Source organism: Eumetopias jubatus, unplaced genomic scaffold (genome assembly GCF_037043125.1).
Source record: "Eumetopias jubatus isolate StellerSeaLion01/CBP00866 unplaced genomic scaffold, mEumJub1_p1.0 scaffold_5, whole genome shotgun sequence".
Classification (NCBI taxonomy): domain Eukaryota; kingdom Metazoa; phylum Chordata; class Mammalia; order Carnivora; family Otariidae; genus Eumetopias; species Eumetopias jubatus.
The window spans coordinates 10505185-10528246 of record NW_028274811.1 but is presented as its reverse complement, the minus strand read 5'-3'; the positions used below and the strand labels follow the sequence as shown (position 1 = coordinate 10528246).

The window sequence follows — 23062 nt, the reverse complement described above, 5'->3', positions numbered from 1 at the left end:
TCAGGCTCTGTGCTGGGTGGGGAGCCCGCCTAAGATTCTCTTTCTCCCTCTCTCTCTTAAAAAAATAAATAAAAGCACTACCCTTCTATTCTGCCACTCATGTTTTATATGTATAACATATTTTACATCTTTTTATTTGGTGTATCCCTTTACTAATTTCTGTCGATGTAACTGATTTTACTGCTTTTGTCTTTAACCCTTCATACTAGCTTTATAAGTGATTGATCTACTACCTTTACTATATTTTTGCTTTTACCAGTGAAATTTTTTCCTTTTATAATATATTTCTTCTGGTTAAGGCCTTTCTTTCCTACTTAAGGAAGTCCCATTAACATTTCTTATAAGGATGGTTTAGTGGTGATTAACTCCTTTATGTCTTTCAATTCTGAGTGATAAGCTATCTGGGTAGAATATTGTTGGTATAGGTTTTTTTCCTTTCAGCAGTGTGATTATATCATGCCACTCCCTTCTTGCCTGTAAACTCTGCTAAAAACTCAGCTGATAGCTTTATGGGGTTTCCCTTGTACCTGACTAGTTGCTTTTTTCTTGCTACTTAATTTATTGAGAGAGCCAGCGTGAGTGGTAGTGGGGGAGAGAGAGAATCTTAAGGAGGCTCCACACTGAGCTTGGAGCCTGACGTGGGGCTCGATCTCACGACCCTGAGATCATGACCTGAGCCGATATCAAACGTCAGACACTTAACCGACTGAGCCACCCAGGTGCCCCTCTCTTGCTGCTTTTAAGATTCTCTTTTTATCTTCAGTTTTTGCCGTTTTAATATGTGTCATGGTGTCGGCCTCTTTGGGTTCATGTTGTCTGGGTCTCTCTGTACTTCCCGGACCTGGATGTCTGTTTCTTTCCCCCCGGTCAGAGAAGTTTTCAGCTGTTCTTTCTTTGGTAAGTATTCTGCCCCTTTCTCTCTCTTGCTTCTGGGACCCCTATAATGTGAGTTACCCTGCCTTCCATCTGTTCCCTGCATCTTTTGCTCTATGGTTGATTCCCTCTAGTGTGTTTTTCTCTTGTTATTGTATTCTTCAGCGCTGATTGGTTCTTTATATTTTCCATCTCTGTTGAAGTTCTGAGTTCATCCCAAGTCTGGGGAGCATCTTTAGGACCATTACTTTGAACTCTTGGTTGGGTAGATTACTTATCTCCATTTTGTTTGTTCAGTTATCGTTCTTAGGTTTTGCCTTTTTCTTTCTTTTTGAACATATTCCTCTGTGTCCTCATTTTGTCTGATTCTCTTTGCTTATTACAACGTATTAGGTAGATCAGCTCTGTCTCCTGGTCTTGTAAGTACTGGTCTTCTGTAGAAAGTGTCCTTGTGGGGCCCAGTGGCACAGTCCATTCACCCTGGTCACCAGAACCAGGTACTCCAGAGGTGTCCCCTGTGGGCAGCATGTGCCCTCCTGTTGTGCCTGGGCTTTGACTGCTCTAGGCCCACTGGTAGGTGGAGCTGATCCCCCCCCTCCGCCCCCCAGAATAGTACTTGCTTCAGGGGGAGGCTCACTAGGTGCAGTTGGATGACCAGTGCCAGCAAGGTAGATGGAGAGTACCATAATTGGTTCCTGCAAAGTGCAGCCAGCCAGGCTGAAGGAGGGCAAGAAAATGGTGTCCGCCGGCACTCCCACTCCTGGAGAAAGCTCCTACCAATTTGAATTCAGAAGTTATGGAGACTCATCTTTCTGGTGCGGGTCCCCAGGAATGTGAGATGCCCGATGTGGGGTTTGATGCTCTTGCTCCTTAGGTAGGATCTCTGTGCCTGTAATAGCCCTCCATCCTGTGGGTCGCCATGCAGGGGGGGTTGGGTTCTCAACTGCATCTTTGCCCCTTATCCCTGTGGCTTTTTCTTTAAGTCTTTAACTGTAGAAGATCCATTCTGCAAGTCTTCAGGTAATGTCCAGAGTCAGTTGCATTATCTGTAGTTGTAGGCCTTGTGTATCCAGAGGAAGAGGTGAACTCAGGATCCCATTATTCCATCATCTTCCAGTATTTTAGAATTTTTATTTAAAAAGGTAAAATTATAAATGGGCCCATTTAGAAATTCCATAAATAACCAAATGGAATCAAGTGCCAAGTAAATGATACTCATTAAGTTGAAGAGGACTATAAAGGGCTATTATTTTCATATACTGTATTGACTATAATAATGAAATGGGTATCCTGAGAAATTTGTTTGATTCTAATGCCATTTTAACATTTGTACCTGTACTTAGTGACATTTTGCCTATAAAATTCAAGCCTGCTGGAATGCCTTTCTTAGGCCTATAAGAGACTTCTGTCCCAAGTAATACTGCAAAGCAGCTAAACTTTTAAGAAGTAGTAATGAGATAATAGAATTAGAGATAAGAGAATTAAAGCATGGTGGAGAATGTGAATTTTGGAATTAGGCTAGTACTTCTTACTGAAAAAGCTCTCTATCCCTATAGATAATGTTGCATCATGAGTCAAGCTAAAGTATACAAGAACTTAGAAAGGCTGTAAGATCAGAACACGTGGTCCATTTGGGGAAATGAGACCCATTCATAAAAACCAAAGGAAGTCCTCTAGACCCACAGTCCTCCAAAGAGGGCCCGGACTAGGCTTTGGGGTGGGGGGTGGGGGGCGGCTCATGAGCAACAGAAGCAAGAACACAAGTGCATTTTTCTGCCAAGTAGAGAAAAAACAAAAACAGATCTTTCATCTGATCTGCTGAAGGCACAGTAGTGTAAAAGCTTAAAATACCCTCAGTCCTGGGCTATGATAGTTCAGTTCTACATCCTCAGCAGTAAACACAGAACCCCAACTATAAGAGGTACACTGGGTACTTTTGTTAACGACATGTTATACCCAGGAAGATTATAATAAATTGAGTAGACACAGAGAATATCTGCTATGAGGATTGTCCCAGTCTCCAAACCCCTGGGGCATAACACACGAAAGCAGCAGTTCTCACCATGGGCAATTCTGTCCACTGAGGGGACATTTGGCAATGTCTAGAGGCATTTTTGGTTGTCACGAGTCTACCAAGGATGCTGCTAAACAAACAAAAATGCACAAGGACAGCTGCAGAACAGAGAACTATCCAGTCCCAAAGGTCAACAGTGCTGAGGCTGAATGACCCCAAGCTAAAATAATTAAATGATAAATGTCTCCCAAATGATCCTGGGAGACCTGTACGAATATCCCAGATCTCTTCATCAAAGGTGTTCCACTATGGATTTTAACATCCGTCTATTCAGTAAGTAGGATATGGAATCGCAATAGCCCCAAGCCCATCTAAAGAAATTACATGTTTCCGTCTTCAGTTAAAATTAAGTAACTGCTTATGAAAGCCGGGGATCGCTGCCTCAACATGCTAACTTGGTTTCTCTTACTTGTGGTCCTGTCACACCTTTTGTTCTTGTTGCTGAAAAGATTTACATGCAGGTGTATGGGCTATTATGGTGTTTTAATGTAATTTTCTACCTCCGTGTGGCATTAATTCTTGTGAAATTTTTTTTTAAAGATTTTATTTATTTATTTGAGAGAGAGAGAATGAGAGATAGAGAGCACGAGAGGGAAGAGGGTCAGCGGGAGAAGCAGACTCCCCGCTGAGCAGGGAGCCTGATGCGGGACTCGATCCCAGGACTCCAGGATCATGACCTGAGCCGAAGGCAGTCGCTTAACCAACTGAGCCACCCAGGCACCCTCTTGTGAAATTTATAATGTATAATCTTCACAACAAAATTATTTGGATTATACAAGGGACTCTGTGGAAGAGTTCTTTTGATACTGCCCAACTTCTGACTCTTAGATACGAACCATACAGTATGGAACTCATACAAACAAACCCATGATGAGATCTATAAAATATCTGCTCCAAGCTTGGAATGTATGTGGACTAATAGTCTAATAGGCATGTATTTGCATTTCCTAGCTTATTTATTTTTGAAAGTGACAAGAGGGCGCCTGGGTGGCTCAGTTGGTTAAGCGACTGCCTTCGGCTCAGGTCATGATCCTGGAGTCCCGGGATTGAGTCCCGCATTGGGCTCCCTGCTCAGCAGGGAGTCTGCTTCTCCCTCTGACCCTCTTCCTTCTCGTGCTTTCTCTCTCTCTCTCAAATAAATCTTTAAAAAAAAAAAAGTGACAAGAATCCCACCCCTCCATTCAGCTCTGCACTTAGGCCTCTCCTTTTGCTTTTCTGTAACATTCATGAATGTTCATGGGTTTGGAGAGTGAGAGAAAACCGGAGGGTAGAAAGACATCCTAAAGGGGCACACCCAGGCCACGAGGGTAATGTCTGCAATTGAGTGGCTTAGGTCATCGAGAATACATGTGGACCTTCCAACTGCAATGAAGTCTCACAATAACATCTGATGGTAAGACTTAGAAATGAGCAAGGCAATTGGAATCCATGTTTCCATTTTGTAAATACTACCCATATGCATAAATGTGTGCATCAAAGTGACTGATCTATTAGGAAGTATTTACCTAATGAGCTGAGATAACTTTTATTCATACAAACAAAGTCTACACTGAAAATTGTAACTCTGCTTGAACTTGAGCTGAGATAACTTTTATTCATACAAACAAAGTCTACACTGAAAATTGTAACTCTGCTTGAACTCTCCATGAATTCCTTTATGGGTAAAATTGCCAAATGACAACATGTTTTGTTATTTTGATGACAGCCTGATTAGATTCTACTTTGGGTTATGCAGCAAGATGACACTGCTACAAAATAATTTTTAGTTTTGTATCTGACCTTTTATTTTGGTTTCTCAAGTGACAATGCATAGAGGCTAAAAATTTAGTGGGAGAGGGATAACAATCTTTTCCCTCTTTGATATAATGACTTTGAGCAAGTTACTGAACCTCTCTGTGTCTTGGCTTCCATATTTGTAAAATGGGCATACTATTAGCACTTCCCTCATAAAGCTGTCTGAGAATGAAATTAGTTTACATGAGTGACATTCTTGGAGCCAAGCTCCGCACAGAGTGAGTGCTCTGTAAACAAACACCGTGATTACTGTTTTCTACTGTAGTTTCCTGTTGGGATGCTATCCCATCATCTATTGCACAGTCTTTAAATCACAGAAAAGGCATATCTATCTCTGCTCCTATGCTGGGGTCCTAAAAGTTATTGGCTGGTTCTTGCTGTCATTGCAACCCCAGTCTTTAGAACAGTGACTAGCTCACAGAAGCTCAGTAGGACATTGTTGAATCACTTCCCCATAAGATTCCTAGATTACACTGACAGTGTGTTCCTTTCTGTTCGATCAAATATTCGTCCCTTCTTGTATCCTGCAAACGTAAATGTTAAGTGTGCCTATTTATTTGGACTGACGTGGTCTGTTTTGATCCTTGAGTAAATACCAAGGTCGTCCAATTATTTCCTACCTGACCTAGAGTTAGAACGACTCTGTTCTCAACATGTGAAAAAAAAATGGAAGTGATTCCAAGAAGGCCTTAACATTAAAGCACGTCATGTTAGCTTCAGAAGTCAAGACAGAAATCGTATTGCCCGACATGGAGAAACGCACAATAACATTCCTTTTGAAGACACAAGGGTGATGACTCACTCTTTTGGTCAGCTGAGTATCCATCATGAAGTTGTGCACGTGTTTTTCTGCTTTGGTAAGTTCTAGCTTTCTTGCCACTACAGCGACCACCAGGGCTGTGCAACCAGCACCCTGAAAACCAGAAGAGAAGAGAACGCCAATGCGTCATTACTTTTGGTCTCAGCCACATGCAAAAAATGTTCACCAAATACGTAAGTATCCAGGGATAAGGAACCATAGCATTCAGTGACTTCAACACATACCACCAAAAATGCCTGGTCAACGAGCTCAAGCAGCAAGCCTGTAAGTGGGGATTTAAAAACTTAATTCATGTATTATAAGTTCTAAAGCATGATATAAATGGTAAAGTAGCAACTTGTGGAAATTTGAGAGATTTCTTAAAAAACAGACAAACAGAGCATATCAGTTATATAACTGAAAGTATAATAGGAACAAATAATAGCTGAGTAAGTTAGCATAAATGCATGGAGTAGAAATAACCATTATTCGGGACACCTGGGTGGCTCAGTCGGTTAAGCGGCTGCCTTCAGCCCGGGTCATGATCCCAGGGTCCTGGGCTCGAGTCCCACATCGGGCTCCTTGCTCAGCAGGGAACCTGCTTCTCCCTCTCTCTCCCTCTACTTGTGCTCTCTCTGTCAAATAAAAAAAAAAAAAAAAAAAAAAGCAAAAAAAAGAGAACCATTATTCCATAAAAATAACATTGCATAATCTTCTCTTAAGCTAAGACCAGAGGTCTTCAAGCCAATTTACTGTGACTTACCAGGAGTAGAAAGAGATGCATTACCTCCACCTACGCAAAACTTCAAGGTCATGTGAAGATCCCAGTGATTTGAACCTGGACAACAGAGCTATCTAGTGTTGAAGGTAAGGGATAACTGTCCTATTCCAGGCATTTAGCCAGTACTAAGAAAGGCATGGGTTCCCTTTTTTTCTGAAAAAGATCAGCAGTGGTCTTTTTTAAATTATAGGCCGCTGTGCCAATCTCTTAGGAAGAAATGTGAGACAGACACTGATGGTACCCCCGGGATTAGAGTCCTTCTGCTCCATGATCCCATGCATGAGGTGTGGGGTCTTCTTGGTTTTAAGGCCAGTGATTTCATACAGGGCCAGGAGGCAGGGCCGGGATACCTGCTGTTATTTTTTTAGGCAAGGTCATGGTACTGCAGTTACCTCATGGATCTTGGGCACAGCCAACCTCCTGGGAGCGAAGGGGGAAACTGAGGACCTACCAACAGGCCTGTGAAAGGGAAGTCAGTCCATTCCTCTAGATGGAATCACACCCCTGAGAGGACCCCGGGGCAGTAGAGCCAGCCGAACTGCCTCAGTAGACAGCGATGAAGACAGTGTTTAGGCAGGAGCCCGCTGAAAAGGGGCGCCAACAGCACGACGTTACAATACTTGTGGATCTTTCAACAGATTTGAATCTTTTTAAACTAGTTTTTAATAGGATCCCCTTTATGTTAGCCAAAATGGCAAGGTGCTCACTGGAGAGCTAGCCAAGAGAGTCTCAAAGTCCCACGAGGTGACCTAGTTTTCCTCATTACCAGTAGGTCTGAAAATCACTAGTTAGAAAAGCAACTCTGCACCTTGCGTACATGGTAATCTTCACCTTCAGTATCTAATATTGAGGAATGGAATTATTCAGAGCATATCCATAATATATTATTGCTGCATTAAAATTTTAGTTCTATAATACTTTAAGGCAATATAATATTTAAACAAGCAAATCAGAAAATTATATACATAATTTGCTCCTAATTTTATCATTTAAAAGGATCCACATTTGGGAACAAATTTAAGGAGGTGAAAGACCTGTACTCTGAAAACTGTAAGACACTGATGAAAGAAACTGAAGAGGACACAAATCAATGGAAAGACAGAACATGCTCACGAATTGGAAGAATTAAGATATCCATACTAAAAGCAACCTACAGATTCAGTGCTCCCTATCAAAATTTCAATGGCAGTTTTCATAGAACTAGAGCAAATGAGCCCCAAATTTATATATAACCACAAAAGACCCCCCCATTAGCCAAAGCAATCTTGAGAAAGAAGAACAAAGCTAGAGGTGTCATGCTCCCTGATCTCAACCCATGCTACAAAGCTACAGTAACCAAAACAGTGTGGCACTGGCACAAAAATAGACATATAGATCAATGGAACAGGATAGAGAGCCCAGAAATAAACCTATGCTTCTATGGCCAACTTACAACAAAGGTGACAAGAATAAAAAATGGGGAAAAGATAGTCTTTTTGATAAATGATGTTGGAAAAACTGGACCGCTTTCTTATACCATCCACAAAAATAAACTCAAAATGAATGAAAGACCTAAATGCGACACCTGAAGCCATAAAACTCCCTCCCAGGAAAAAAAGAAAAACAAAACACAGGCAGTAAACTCTTAGCACTCTGAGCAGCAAATTTTGGATCTGTTTACTCAGGCAAGGGCAACAAAAGCAGAAATAAATAATGGGACAACATCAAACTATAAACCTTTTGCACAGTGAAGGAAACCATCAACAAAGCAAAAAGCAACCTATTTACTGAATGAACAAGATACCTGCAAATAATAGATCCAATAAAGGGTTCATATTCAAAATACATAAAGAACTCCTACAACTCAACACCCAGAAAAACCAAATAACCTGATTAAAAATGGGCAGAGAACCAAAATAGATATTTCTCCTAAGAAGACATATAGCGGGCCAACAGAGACATGAAAAGATGCTCAGCATCACTAGTCATCAGGGATGTGCAAAGCAAATCCAAAATGAGATATATCACCTTATACCTGTCAGAAGGGCAAATACCAAAAAGACAAGAAATAACAAGTGTTGGCAAAGATGTAGAGGAAAAGGACCCCTCATGCACTGTTGATGGGAATGTCACTTGGTACAGCCACTAAGGAAAACAAACAGTATGGCAGTTCCTCAAAAAAATTCAAAATAGAACTACGATACAATCCAGTAATTCCACTTCTGAGGATTAATCTGAATGGAATATTAGCTATAAAGAATGTGATCTTGCCATTGGAAACAACATAGATGGAACTAGAAGTTTCTATGCTAAGTGAAATCAGAAGGACAAATACTATATGATTTCACTTATACGTAGAATTTTTTAAAAAGACAGATGAACAAAGGCAACAGAAACAGACGAATAAATACAGAGAACAAACTTCCAACTATAAAATAAACAGATCATGGGGATATGGAATACATTCTAAGGGATATAGTAAATAATATTGTGATAGCTTTGTATGTGGCGACAGAAGGTAACTAGACTTCTGGTGACCATGTCATAATGTATAGAAATGACAGTTCACTGTGTTATGCACTGAAACTAATAATAGTATTGTATATCAACTATACTTCAAATTTTAAAAAAAAGAATAGCTTTTGAAAGCACATCTATTCTGTTCACTTTTCAACATTTGCCACAAAATCTAAATAGTTTTAGTGTACTGGTAAGGGCCTAACCAAAAATCAGTGGATGGGATCATTGGCCACTCAAGATGGCCATCCATACCTGCCCACTGTAGTTAGCATTTGCTCGAGAAATACGGGATCACCTGTTGCACACTGCTCCCAGGTGCTCATCAGTCAGAGAGTTATGAGAGATTCGAAAGCAGCGATGGTTTCTGAATAAGCAGAGAACGTAAAAATCTGAGGGGCTTCCTCTGCTAGAGAGAGAAAGAGTGAGCTGTGAGCGGCAGTTGGCACTTGAAGTTGAATATTGTTCTGCCCTGGCAGGTGGCCACTGCTGAGATCCTTCTGGAAAGAAGTCAACATCCTAACAGGAGTGGAAAATCACTGGTATCAAGAGCCTTTGAAAGTCGATTTTTATTGTGTTTATTCTTGGGCTCTTGTTTTTTTCCTGCTACTGGCCCATTCCTTGCTGAGCGTTCTCTAGCTCACCATAAGTCTTGTGCACTAAAATGAGTACCTCTGTGGCAAACTGCAAAAGCAGGGGAGTCTGACAATTTAGGAATTATTCAAACTATTACCTGTACCTGTCACTCCATCATCCTAACTGTACCCTTTAAATGGTACCTCAAGGGCCACTTAGAAAACTCCCTCCGTTCAAATATAGTCACTCCTTTAGTTTTATTTTAGTTAGGGAAACCATACATTTCTGTGTCCCTAGGTTCTTACTATTCATCAAAGGATTCCATGTGTATAGAATCAGGTTTCAAGAAAGTAACTTTAATAAAAAAAAAAAATTTAGAGGTATGCAAAATGAAGCTGGTTCACCTCTGAAAGCTTTCCAGGTCCCCAGGAAATCCCTGCCCACATGAATGGTTCTAATGATTTAAGTAACAGCATGACGTAATTGTCCATTCTGTTCCATGAAGTGAAGACAAATGAAAGTAAACATGCTTCTACAACATTTTCTCCAAAGCGTGTCGTCATCACGATGGATGTAGAAACAGTTGGGATGAACATATGTTACTCTCTGAAACGAAGATCCCTGTATGCCTTTCACAAGATGAGTCATCTTCCTTTCACCAAAGTCATAAAAAGTATCCTGGTTCCTGGTCTGGGAAAATGGGAGCAATGAATGGGAAAATGATGGGGAACTGAAGCAAATCATTGGCCCGTCCCTTCAGGATGCTCGGGCCCCTAAAGACTACATGAAGAAAGAAAACATGGTGTGTTTGTGAAGCTGATAGATTCAAGGCAAATGTGGAGGTTCTCCTTAGCTTGTGTATCATTTCCTTCTAACAAATGAGATGTTGCAAGGGAGAGATAAAGGAGGCGGAGAGACCGTGTCCTTAGAAGAGATCATTACTGATGCTCATGGCCCTAGGCCAGATCAAAGTGAACAGAATGACAATCAGCATAAAGCAGAAGTTGAACCCCAACACCTGGAGAGTCTGAGCTGCTGCCAAATTAAAAAAATACAATCCTTATTCCCACTCTGCCTTTCCTCCTCAGAGCACAGAAACTGCAAGCCGTGTTGGGCCCCAGAATGTTCAGGAAAGAGTTCATTTTCCCCGAGGTCATTTTACCACACAATGTTTGAAAAGTTCAAGGTACCACCGTCGTTTTACTTCAGGTCCCCTGGTTCGGCTCATCCTGCGGATACTTTCAAGAATCATTTTGAAAGATCATTTTGGGGGAGCAGGCTCTAACAACTTAAGAATACAAGCCTATGGAAAAGGGAAACTCCTTTAACAGCACACTAGGTAAAGGTTTGGGTTCTTATTTAAAAAGGCATCTGCCAAAGATTTAACATAAATACTGGAATGTGTAATTTTCGTTTAGAAATTCCAGAATCCTCACCCTCACCAAGAATGACTAATGAAAAAATGCGAGTGTTCAAAATACTCCAGTGTCAAATTAATTCTCCTCCTGCAAGTCTTATAATAGCTCCTAAAGCCTCAAAACTTCAGTGTGGTAGCCAATTTGTTCGACTAACAGTAATTAAAATTTACCAAAATATAGTTAATTTGAAAAAAAAACATGCTTTTTCCTTAAAATACACCCAAATTAATAAAACAGCTTTAAGACCAATTAACTTTCATTTAAAAATATCAGCATATCCTCCAAAAGGAAGGTAAAAAGAGTATTTGGAAATACTGCTGCCCATTTTTCTGTCCCTGATTTTGACTGATTCAATATCACAGAATAAACAACACATTTTACTGCACTTGTCTATTTTTTTTTTTTTCCTGAAACTGTGTTAACCGATCACTTCTGGCAACCAAAATTCTATAAAACACTCAGCTTTATTATTCTATCCCATTGGAATTCTGCAAGATCTCCTCAGTTCTTGAAAATCAACAACAGTCAAGGTAATTTTGAAGATAAATGCCCTGAGTTTCTGAGTTTCTTCAAAGGTGACTTGGTATTTGCTGATAGGAGGGTAGAGGTCAAGTCCACTGTCCTCATCTGGTGGAGGGGAGGAGGTATGTGTGGTTTTTTTGAGTTCAGTGAAAAAAAAAAAAAAACCCATACCTGGAAAACCCAAATCTCCATTAGAGTGATTTGCTGCTTCAGCTCATTCTTGTACCTTGACGGTTGGAAAGAAAGAAATGGTGCATAAAAGTGGTCATCAACAATGAGTCATGCCTGGGTTTAAATCTCCTTATTAGCAACGGTTGCCAATGTGAGTGCACGTATTTTAAAGACAGGAAGGGTAGCCCTGCCAAATAAAAGTGCTGATAGTTTAGAAAAATTGGGTGGAATTGTGGAGTCAACAAGTCAAAAGCTAGAAGGTCACAACAACTTCCGAATCTACTTGTCTGTACCTAGAAGAAAGCAGCTATTGTATTTCTTAAGAAATCTCCCTGCAGAGAAATGAAGGTCTGCTTAGGGCACTGGTCGGGAATTGTGTCTTCTGACTGACAAGGCTCATCATCCCCTTCTGCTCCTCTGAGCAAAACAGAAACTATCCTAAGAATTTAAAGATAGGCTCTCCTCACTGAGCCTTTATTTGTTGAGATTCACCACACACACCAGAAGGACCCCAGTAAACTAAAAACTTCTTCAAAGTTATTATTTGATATTAAACATGTGATGTCAAATTGTATGAGACCTATAAAAAAGATCCTGGGGTGTTTTTTTGTTTTGTTTTGTTTTTTTCTTTGTTTGTTTGTTTTTGCTTATTCACACAAGCAATACCAAGAACTGACTTGAGTTTCTCAGGATTTCTATGTCCAATGGCAGGGGGAAAAAAAAATCCCCAAATGGAGAGACAGAAAGTAAAAAAATATAACCAGACCTTAGGTTTAGCCCTCTTGAATACCAGTCATTCTCTTGACAAGCTCTGGCTAATTGATGGCTGTGTTTTGGAACACTCTCTGACTGAGTGAACAGTGTAGTGTTCTTCCCCCTAGGATGAAAACTGACCTCTGACAACTGACTAAGCCACCATGTGACCTTCAGTCAAGACTCCTCAGCACTGGGGTAAGAGGATGGTGACAGGATTTATTTTTCTGAAGTTCTCATCCTAAGGTGGTATAAAAAATAGACTACTTTGTTGTTGTTGTTGTTGTTGTTGCCTGAGTAAAATTTGAACTCACTGGTGCCGTGACTGTTAAATTGTTATGAACTGCAAAAATGGTTGGGGGAAACCTAAATCACACTTGTGTTGAGGAATCCATGGGGAACCACTTATCAGATAATAACCTGTGTCCCCAGGATGGGGCAGATAATACTTCCTGTTTTAAGGTAATTTTGCCAAGAAATCTAGTCATTTATATTCTAGTTAAAGGGCCCCCAAGAGATGCCATAATTCTATAGAAACAGACAAGCAAAAATGACCTTCATTCTCATAAAAGCCAAGAGATACTCTTTCACCAAAGAAGCTGTATTCTCTTGAAACAAGCATAGATATTCCTAAGTAAGGGGAACTTAGAGCTTTCAGCTTGTGTTTTTGTCTATCCGTACACATATGAAAGGGTAGGTAGGATAACTTTGTAAAAGCTAAGCAAAACAATGACCATCTCTACGTCACATTGGAGATAACGAGAAACCAGCGCCAGCTGACAAAAATCTAAGACACCAACAATCCTAAGACACCAACAATCTAACAGTGTTGTTTGCCCAGCATCTTCAACCAGAAGAATAAAGCCATTTAGAGTTCATCCCATTGCTTGTGGTGACATCCACACTAATGAAGCATCGGGTCCTTGGTAGGACCCCACAGAGAAAAGACTTGAATAAAGAGAAAAAAGTAATTACAACCTCCATGGCTTTCTCTAGAAGGGTGATGAGTGACTATTACGCAACCCTAGGAGTTTATGTTTTTAAGACACTATCCAGGAGAGAGGAAGAGATCTTTGAGTCTTCAGCTTTACTGTTAGGTAGGTCTTGATAAGAAGGAAATTTCTGCTTGATTTGTCTGATCTATCACACTGTAATACTTGTATCTAAGATCGTCTTATTTTAAGCGTTTCCATTATCATCTATGTAAACAACACTGTAAAAACTAGAGAAAAAGCTTTGCACGGTTGTCTTGGATTCACAATTGACATTTCAGGCGAGGAGAGGTTATTTTTTGATGAGGCCATTTGTTTGTCCCTTAGAAATATTCTGGAAAACTCTCTCCTCACCATTTCACAAGATATTTCTGCCCAGAGCACTGCAGATTAATCTTAATGTCCTTGGAGCCCAAAAATATCACTCATGACACAAATTAAGCTATTTAAAAATTTTAAATTACAGTTTAATTTTGGGGTCTTAACCAACGAAATGTGAACATCTAAGATGGTGCCATGAAATAATTCATTAGTTTCATTAGTTTTATGAAGGAAGGCAGTGCTCATTTCTTTCTGTGGACATTTTGAAATGGGAAATGGGCTTTGTAGATATTAGCATTTGGACTGACTCTATCTTAGGTCAAAGTAAAAAAAAAAACCACATAAAGCTATAAATTCTATCAATTTCATAAATGCAAGAACCAGAAAATTCAAATATAAAAGAACACAAGGAAATACAGCACTTGAGAGATAATATACAAGATGATTCAGGGATAACCCTGTCCTCTCTCAGGAGTATTGTAAATCGTATTTCTTTTTCACAACTGAGTAGGGACCAGATGGAGAGAGAGAAAGATGGCCCATGGGAAATCTGACATTGTGCATTTTACCTAAACATGCATTGCAAAAGCCCAAGGGGAAATAGGCAAATAAATGCCTGAAATAAAAGGAAGTTGTGTCTGGCTTCGATAATCCCAAAGTGACAAATTGGTATTTAAGTTTCCTGAAAACAAAAGCAAAAAAAAAAAAAAAAAAAAGAGTCTCACAAAACACAGTTCATCTTAAGGAAACTAACCATATCTATGGGCTGGGAAAACAACTTAGCTTCTTCTAGATATCTTTACTATCAGCCAAACACTCTCCATACTGGTTTGTAGGTAACCTGCAGCCATACACTGTCAATCCCCAGGAAATTTACACAGGATGGAACCAACTCCCAGAAACTCACCCTCAGGCAATCGCTCTGGGGGCCTGACTCTGTGGGAGGTTGCTTGGTCTAGGGATAGACACAATCCAACTCCATGCAGCGTTTCATGTAGGTTAGTCCAAGATTAATGAATGTGTCTACATGCAAGTAAACCATTTTGATGGGACCAATTAAGAAATGAGTCTGTTTGAAGGGGCACCTGCACTCCAATGTTTGTAGCAGCAGTGTCCACAATAGCCAAACTATGGAAAGAGCCCAGATGTCCATCGACAGATGAATGGATAAAGAAGATGTGGTACACACACACACACACACACACACACACACTGGAATATTACTCAGCCATCAAAAACAATGAAATTGTACCATTTGCAATGATGTGGATGGAGCTGGTGGGCATTATGCTAAGTGAAATGTCAGTCAGAGAAAGACAAATGCCATATGATCTCACTCATATGCGGAATTTAAGAAACAAAGCAGATGAACATAGGGGAAGGGAAGGAAAAATACAATATGATAAAAACAGAGAGGGAGGCAAACCATAAGACACTCTTAACTCTAGGAAACAAACTGAGGGTTGCTGGAGGGGAGAGGGGGAGAGGGAAGGGATAACTGGTTGATGGGCGTTAAGGAGGGCACTTGATTTAATGAGCACTGGGTGTTATATACAACTGATGAATCACTAAACTCTACCTCTGAAACTAATAATACACTCTATGTTAACCAAATTGAATTTAAATAAAAAATTTTTTTTAAAGTCTCATCTGTTCCTTACATGGGAGTAGACCTCCTCAGCCTAAGAACAGAGGGTCTGTTTCACCATGAATCTAGAGGGCAGCAGTGAGGTCACTGTGAATTTCAGGGAACATAACGTCTTTGTGTCCATATAGATTAAAAGTTGAGTATAACTTCTATTTTTTTTCTGTAAAGTAGGATCCCTAGTGAAACCTAAGCAAACAAGTAGTTCAATTCAATAAAAGATTTGTGCTATCAGGTGAGGCTCTGAAGACCCTAAGGGCAAAGAAAAAAGTGAGGAAAGCTAGAAATACCACAAGATCCAGGCAAGGCTAACCTCAAATCTGGTTCTGATCCATGGCGTATTAGGCTATTTGCACAAACCCTGAGTCATACCTGATTCAACAATAAAAAGGGGGGGGGGCATCTTGCCCAAAAGGAACACCAAGGAAATTGTTTCTAAGAAGCTTAAGGGGAAAGACTCTGCAATTAGCAGTTCTGTTTTTTTAAATAGCATCATTCATGTCCCTTGTGGGCTTGTTACAGCCTTCCAAAAATACATCCATGCAAATTTTATTTCCCAGAGCATTATGCTATATAATAAAATGCTATCTTCTGAGGAAAAAGGAGCAAGTGATCCAATAGTTAACAGAATGGACCATACCCACTGTAATGGGAAAAAAAAAAAAGTTCATCAAAATGCAAAGAACCGTATTTTTCTTTTACAAGCCAACAATGTTAAGTTATACCCCCAAATTATATTCTTTACAACTGGGACTTGAAATGGTCATCTTGTCACTCCTGGTGACCTTAAAGTTGGCCCTGGATTTTATGTTCCCATCTAGCTGCCTTATGCCAGGTCAGTACTGCCGAGTGGGAGAAGAGTGTTCACACTCCCTCTCTATGCCACAGGCGCGCGGTCCTTCCAGCCAGTTCTGACTCTTGGAACAATCCTCCAAGGCAGCTGCTACAAGAGGACAGGCTGCTCTGGCCACCATTCAAAGGCCCTCACATGGAGAGCCTGTCCCTCTGCTGCCAACCTGGAGGTGGATAGAGTGGAGGCATTGGGAGGGATGCCTAACTTCAGAAATTTAGGGTATTTCCTGCCTAAGGAGCTCCCGGTACTAGCTCTTATATCCTGACGTAGGCAGAAAATCAAAGCAGCAGCAAGATAATACATTTTGCTGTATCCAAACTATAAAAAGCAGATAAAGAATGAATAGAACCTGGGTCACTGAAAAGAACGCATCAATTTGAAGCTACGCCCGGCTTCAACATTTAAAAAGTTCATGCTGCATTACGATCAATTTGAGACAGCTCGCTGCCCTCCCATTTTCAGCTACCTAAAACACATGCAACAAACCAGTCCTGGTCAAATTGGAATGTGTAAGGAGTAGGGGTCATGTCTGCACCTGCTGCGGGTCCCGGAACATCGGCATGTTGGGGCGCCCAAGTGGCTCAGTCAGTTGAGCGTCTGACTCTTGATTTCGGCTCGGGTAATGATCTCATGGGTCATGAGATTGAACCCCGTACTGGGCTGCCTGCTCATCAGGGAGTCTGCTTGGGATTCTCTCTCCCTCTCCCTCTGCCCCCCCACCGCTCTTCATGGTCTCTCAAAAAAAAAAAAAAAAAAAAAAAAAGAAGAGTGGCAAAGCACCACAGGCAGCAAACCCTTCTCAAAAGCTCTCCAAGACCTGGCCTTCCGTTCCAGCCTCCTGCTGTACTACTTTTCCACTTTCTTTTTTAAGATTTTATTTATTTTTGCATGTGTGCATGAGAAAACACGTCACAGGGTGGGGGAGGGGCAGAGGGAGAAGCAAACTCCCCGCCGAGCCGGGAGCCTGATGCGGGGCTCGATCCCAGGACCCTGGGACCATGACCTGAGCCAAAGGCAGAAGCTTAACTGACTGAGCCCCCCCAGGCGCTCCCACTTTTTCACTTTACTCTGTGCGCTCCTGGCCCAGTGGACTTGCTCAAAGTTACCAACATCCTCCCTGACTCACTACCTTCAAATAAACCATTTCCTCCTCCTGGATGCCTATCCTTGCCTAAGCCTACCTTACAGGAATAGAAAGAAGAAGATGTTATTAAGAAAATCATAAGGAAGGGAAAATACATTTACCGTACTGTTCTGCACCTACTAAAAAAAAAAAAATCTGCATATAAGTAGCCCCTGCAGTCTAAACCCACATTGTCCAAGGGTCAACTACAGTTTAATTCTGTAATTGACAAAATGCAACTCTTCAGCCCTTCAACACACTTCAAGGTACGTTATAGGGTCCCCGTTTTGCAGATCAGGAAAGTAAGTTTCCGAGAAGAGAAATTTACTCAAGTTGATGTAGCTAGCAGGAGAATGGCAGAACCCACTGAAATGAAGAACTTTCTGGCTGAAGCTCAAAGACCGGATTTGCTCATCAAAATTAGTGCTTCTCCCACAAAGAACAATCCAGCAGCACCCTGTGCTTAATGGAGCTGCGTCACAGTAAGAATGAAGGTGAAAATCAGTGATGTTCTCTCCCAACCGAGAACTGATTATTTACGTATGCTTTGCCGCTTGCGGTTGGGAAATGCGGATGGAATAACTTACCATCATGTGGAGTGCCTTCAGGAGCTGAGAGTATAAGTAAAAGGAACAAAGTAAAAAGATACTTACCATAATTCCAGTAAGCAAACAGACTCCTTTCCCACAGTATGTGTTTGGTACCATGTCACCATAACCAATGGAGAGAAAAGTTATTGATATCAACCACATTGCTCCGAGGAAGTTGCTAGTAACATCCTGTTGATCATGGTACCTGAAAAACAGCAAACAGAGCCAGTCCTTTATAATTCATCTACAGCATGGCTGCCAAGGGCAGCTGGATCCAATCCAGTGAATTCACTAAGTAGCTTCTATAAACTCATCTATATGGAGGGTTTCAAATCTCACTATTATGTGTAAATAAAATTGAGGTTCCACCTGAACAATCTGACAGACATCAGGAAGTTCAACGTTAAAAATAGTCTGAAAGAGAAACTTTGAAAAATGATGACTGCTTTTTTCACTCGTGTCAACTGACAAATGCACATTTGTCCCTGAACTCTGCACAGACCTTGCTCATGGCTCATCATTCCTTGATGCCCACCGATGTGCCTAATTTATGGGACACTATGCATTACTATGCATTACTATACAATCTGCAATCTGCAGTCTCTCCCCACACTCTTAGCAGGAGCCATGCTGCTCCCTTTGCTGAGACTGTCCTTTTCTACCTTTATTTCCATGATGGTCGAACTCCTAGTCATCCTTCAAAATTAAATGCAGGGGGAGCCTTTTCCATCTGCTCTTCTCCCAGCCCCTCCCGTACACCCCCTCAGCCTCCTGCATCTTTCTCTATCATCGGACAATACCGTAACGGTTTACCTGGAGGTACTAACTGTCTTCCTTGAAGACAGAAAATGTGACACTGATTGCACAATCCGGCTCAGACCCAGAGCTTAATAGACCTTACTGCCTCGCTGTTGCATACAAGAAGCTTGCAGTCAGAAAGAAGGAGAGGGACTCAGTTTATCCTAATTAGTCTTTATGGTATCAAGATATTTGTGGTGAGGAGGAGGGTTTTTGGATCAGGTACCCTCTCATGTTTTGTTTGAATTAGCAATGCCCAACAGGAACCCTGGCCCATCACGGGAACACTGCTGCCCACCACGCATATAACATGGAGGCCATGTGAGTGGTTCCCCTGGAAGAACTCGCCCTGAGTGCCTGTTCTATGTAGTCATGGGGCAGAGTGACCCTTCCTCTGGTCTCCATGGCAGTCAGAACCCAGACTCTGGTCACCAGAGTCATTCTTGGCTCTTTGCCCAACATCTCCTAAGGACCCTCTTCCTTCCCAGCTGTCAGATATCTCTGGGGAGGGCTCTCCTGTCCTCAGGTCTTGCTCTCCAAAGCGTGCTGATAACCACCTAGGTTGCACACACACAGCTCTCTGAAGGACACCCTGTGAGTCGCTGGTGTTCGGAGGGCAGAAACCTCCACCCTTCTCCCCCCATTGAGTGCCGCCATGACCCAGCGGTGGAGTCCCCTCTGCCCAGGTCAGGTGGCGAGGCTGGCATTGCCAAAAGGGAGGTCAAAACGCATTCCTAGCTTTCCAGGAAGACAGGTGAGTGCATTTGCCTGAGAAACTTGGGTAAGTACCGTGCACATAGGGTGACAAGATCCATGACGCCCTTTAGCTACAACCATCAGCTGACACACTCTATGAACTACTCTGGGGACATGCTGTGCCTGTGTCCTAAGACTTCCATGGGAGAATGTGGTATTTATTTTCGACAAGACCCTCAGAAGCTTTAGATTATCTCTTTCATGACATTGGGGCTCTCTACAGAGTATTCTTCATCGATCATTTGCGTAGAACAGGGAATGCACGACACCAGAGAAGGGAGGCAGGAACCTTCATGCCCTATTCCATGTTTAATGGTGAGACAAAGCTTCTTCACCAAGCAAGACCTACGGAAAGATCGGATACATCTAAGAGCCAAAGACTCTAATTCCCTGACACCTACGAAATATTTGTGGAGCACCCACTGAATGTTCAGCCCTTGACTTGCATATTCTCAATTTACACTAATATTTTAATACCTAGATGACCTTTTTGGCTGAAACAGCTACTGTCCTCACCCTCTCTGTATCAATAAAGTGTCCTCAGTCACTTAGAAAATGTGATCACATCTCCGTGAAATCCTCAAGGTATTTCTATACCATGAATGACCAGAAGACATCCACTAGGCACAAGGAACTACAAAGAGGAGTTTGAGATTTAAAACTAAAAGCAAAGGTCCCTAAGGGGAACCTTCGTGGCTGGTGTCCACAAGGAAATCTCAACTTTGGCATGGCTGTGGGAATATTTCCAATCTGTTCTTTCTGAAGCACTTTTCATTTGGTTTCTGAAGTTTGGAGAAGTAAACGATTTAGCAAAAATATAATAAAAAGCATTCACTGGGACATTTAGGCCAGCTGACTCCTCTTTAGTTGCTTACCTTAATAAATATCCGAGTTTTAAATACACAAATTTCTCCCATCCTCATCTGACTCTTTGCAAAGACTTGCAAGCATTATGCCATCATTCTATCAATATTTATTATACCCTACACACTACTGTAATCCTATAGTTAAGGGCCTGATTAGAAATAAACTTTCTAGGAATTGGTATTTTAAAGCTTGGGATTCAATCTAAATTATTATTATTTTTTTTTGCTTATGAAAAAATAAACCTGCCTGAAAAGTAGCTCAGAATGGAAAAATAACATCTCAGACTAATGTTTATGTTACATTCAGACATACTTAGTTGTGAACAGCCAAGAGGGAGGTAATTAGAGAACCACATTAAACACTATTTGAATAATCAAGATTTCTTTCTTGGCAACTCAAATATTAAACTTATCAGCAGGATGATATTATCACTTAGAACACTGCCAGGTTTGGAATTATGCCAGATTCACACCACTGTGAGTGATTAATATGCACAATTTAAATGGCAAAGAAAAAATTTCAAGACATTTTTTTACAGATGTTTATTTCATGAACTTACTCAGGCAACTGCAACCTTCTTCTTCACAAGGTCTATTCTATGAAATACATGAAGAAATGACTCAAAGTGGCAAAGTTCAAACTCTGATCAATAGGAATCCTTGTTTAAGGAAAAATACATCAAATAAGATTAAAACGAGAGCAAGGAAGGCCTGATGATCTCAAGCCTTTAAAATAAGACCTCTGGGGTTTGGAGAGAAGACTTACTGCACTATTTTAAAGCAGGTACACACTTCATAGACGTAAATGTCTCGAGATCAGCTTTGAGGTTTGAAAAGAAGCAAAATACTCCTTTTCTTAGCTTCCATTCATGTCTTCACTGGTGACTGTGGGTCTACCACTTTTCCTTGTATATGACAGTTTTCTATAATACACGTTTAAATGTGCCAGGGTTATTTTTCTAAGGGAATTATGGACTTCTTCCCTGAACAAGGCACCTCTGCCCCACACCCCTGACTCCCCCTCAGTACCTTTCCACAAGCAATGGAGCTTTGGCCACACGAATGGCTGGCACTTATGCCATCCTCTTTCATGGTTTTGTTGACCTGGGAACAACCCCCTCCCCCCGCCACTTCCTAGCCCAATGGTCAAACAATGGTTAACAAGACACGGATCATCTACTAATACAGGACAGTGATCCCCAAGAGATGGTAAACAACCAAAGTGGTCATACAGTTGTGGAAGAGAATCCCCAGGACGTGGCTCAGGGAGGGAAACCAGACAGAGCCCAAAGGTCTCCCCACATTCAGGAACAGAGCTGGAAATCCAGGGAGGCCAGGAGTTCACAGGGCCAAAACCCAGAGAGGAGAAATTTGCACAGAGATCCAGAGATCTGCACAGGGGTCTCCTTGATTATTCAGCTGAGGACTAATCAGTACATGGATGTAGAACCCCAGTGTTGGAGAAATGGAAGTACTATATGTAAAGTAGTTCAGTATCCCTTGAAGATAGGTTGTAGTAAGTGGCATCCTGTCCAGTGAAGACCATAATAAGTTAGTTAAAGTGTACCTACGTGTATAAGTATGCTGTTACCCTCAAGGAGCCACTAAAATAATACCTCAGAGAGTAGTAACTGATAATACAGTAAAGGATATAAGATGGAACAATAAAAAATATCCAAAAGGAGGCAGAAATAGAAAATAGGAACAAAGAATAGATGGGACAAATAGAAAACAAACAGCCAGAGGATAGATTTATCCAAGCATATCTGTAACCATATTAAATATAAATGGCCTAAATACCTCCAATTAAATGGCACAGATTGTCATAGAACCCATGGAAAGTTCTCAACTGCAGAGTAGCTAAGATCCAAAGCTGAAAACAGAGAACTGATGGAGTCTAAGTATATGGAGGGATAGATGCCCAGGTGCCTGTCCCTGTCTGGTACCACCAGGCAACTAACAGGAGATAGAAGTTTATTCTCTAGGGATAGACTGGAGATTGTGACTCAAGGCTCAGTGAAGATCAGGAAAGATGTTTGGGGCTGAAAACATGGGGACTGAATTCAAGTTTCCAAAGTGAACAAGAGCATCTCCAGTTTCCTTTCTTCACTCCCATCCCCGACCCTGTAACAGAACTCAATAACAGAACTCACTATGACAGAGAAAGAATATTTTCCTTTGGAGAAACAACAGTTTCAGTGAAAAGACATTCATGTACTAACATCAAGGATTCCCTAATGAAACATGCAGCTCTCCATTTATCCATCCTACAGGAGATTTCACCACACAACAAGCTTCTCTCCCCCCACAGAGCTTTCAATTCCCACTCTTGAACGTGAAAGACTGCAAATGATCAGCACACATTTGAAGTATATTCTCTGCAAAAAAGATGCAGACAAAAAAAGGGGAGAAGCAAAGAAAACAGAAAGGAAGAAAGGAAAGTAGGAAGGGATGGGAGGAGCGAGGAAGCAGAAGAACTTGGACACAATGCAGGGTGATGGGGACAGGTCTCCTGAACTCTCTAATTTATGTCAGCAAAGACCTAAGGGAAAATATGGCATCCATAAAACAGGGACAGGATGCTAACAAAGGTGAGCAATTTAAGAATAAAAGAGGGGGATTCTTCAAAAAAATGTAATGTTACAGCAAAAAAAAAATAATATGATAAGAATATAAATTAGCGGAAATCTCCCAGAAAGCAGAACAAAAAGACAACGGTAAAAGGAGAAGAAAAAAGATACATTCTCAAAGAATCACCACAGAGGGCCTAACAACTGAATTTCCAGAAGAACACAGAAAGTGTAAGGAAAGAGATGAAAATGTTCCTTTATTTCTTTGGTTTTCCAGGAAAACTGCAAGGC

General features: G+C 41.2%; 1 protein-coding gene across 1 annotated transcript in view; it reads right to left on the bottom strand.

Annotated features, from left to right (window-relative positions):
* The window catches only part of KCNN2 (potassium calcium-activated channel subfamily N member 2), a 143283-nt gene that overhangs the window by 19741 nt on the left and 100480 nt on the right, over positions 1-23062 (bottom strand). Inside the window, exons 5-6 of the mRNA XM_028093030.2 lie at positions 17845-17986; positions 5544-5654 (exon numbers count right to left, since the gene is read on the bottom strand). Of these exons, the coding sequence (XP_027948831.2) occupies positions 5544-5654; positions 17845-17986 (253 nt within the window). The remainder of the gene's footprint in view (positions 1-5543; positions 5655-17844; positions 17987-23062) is intronic.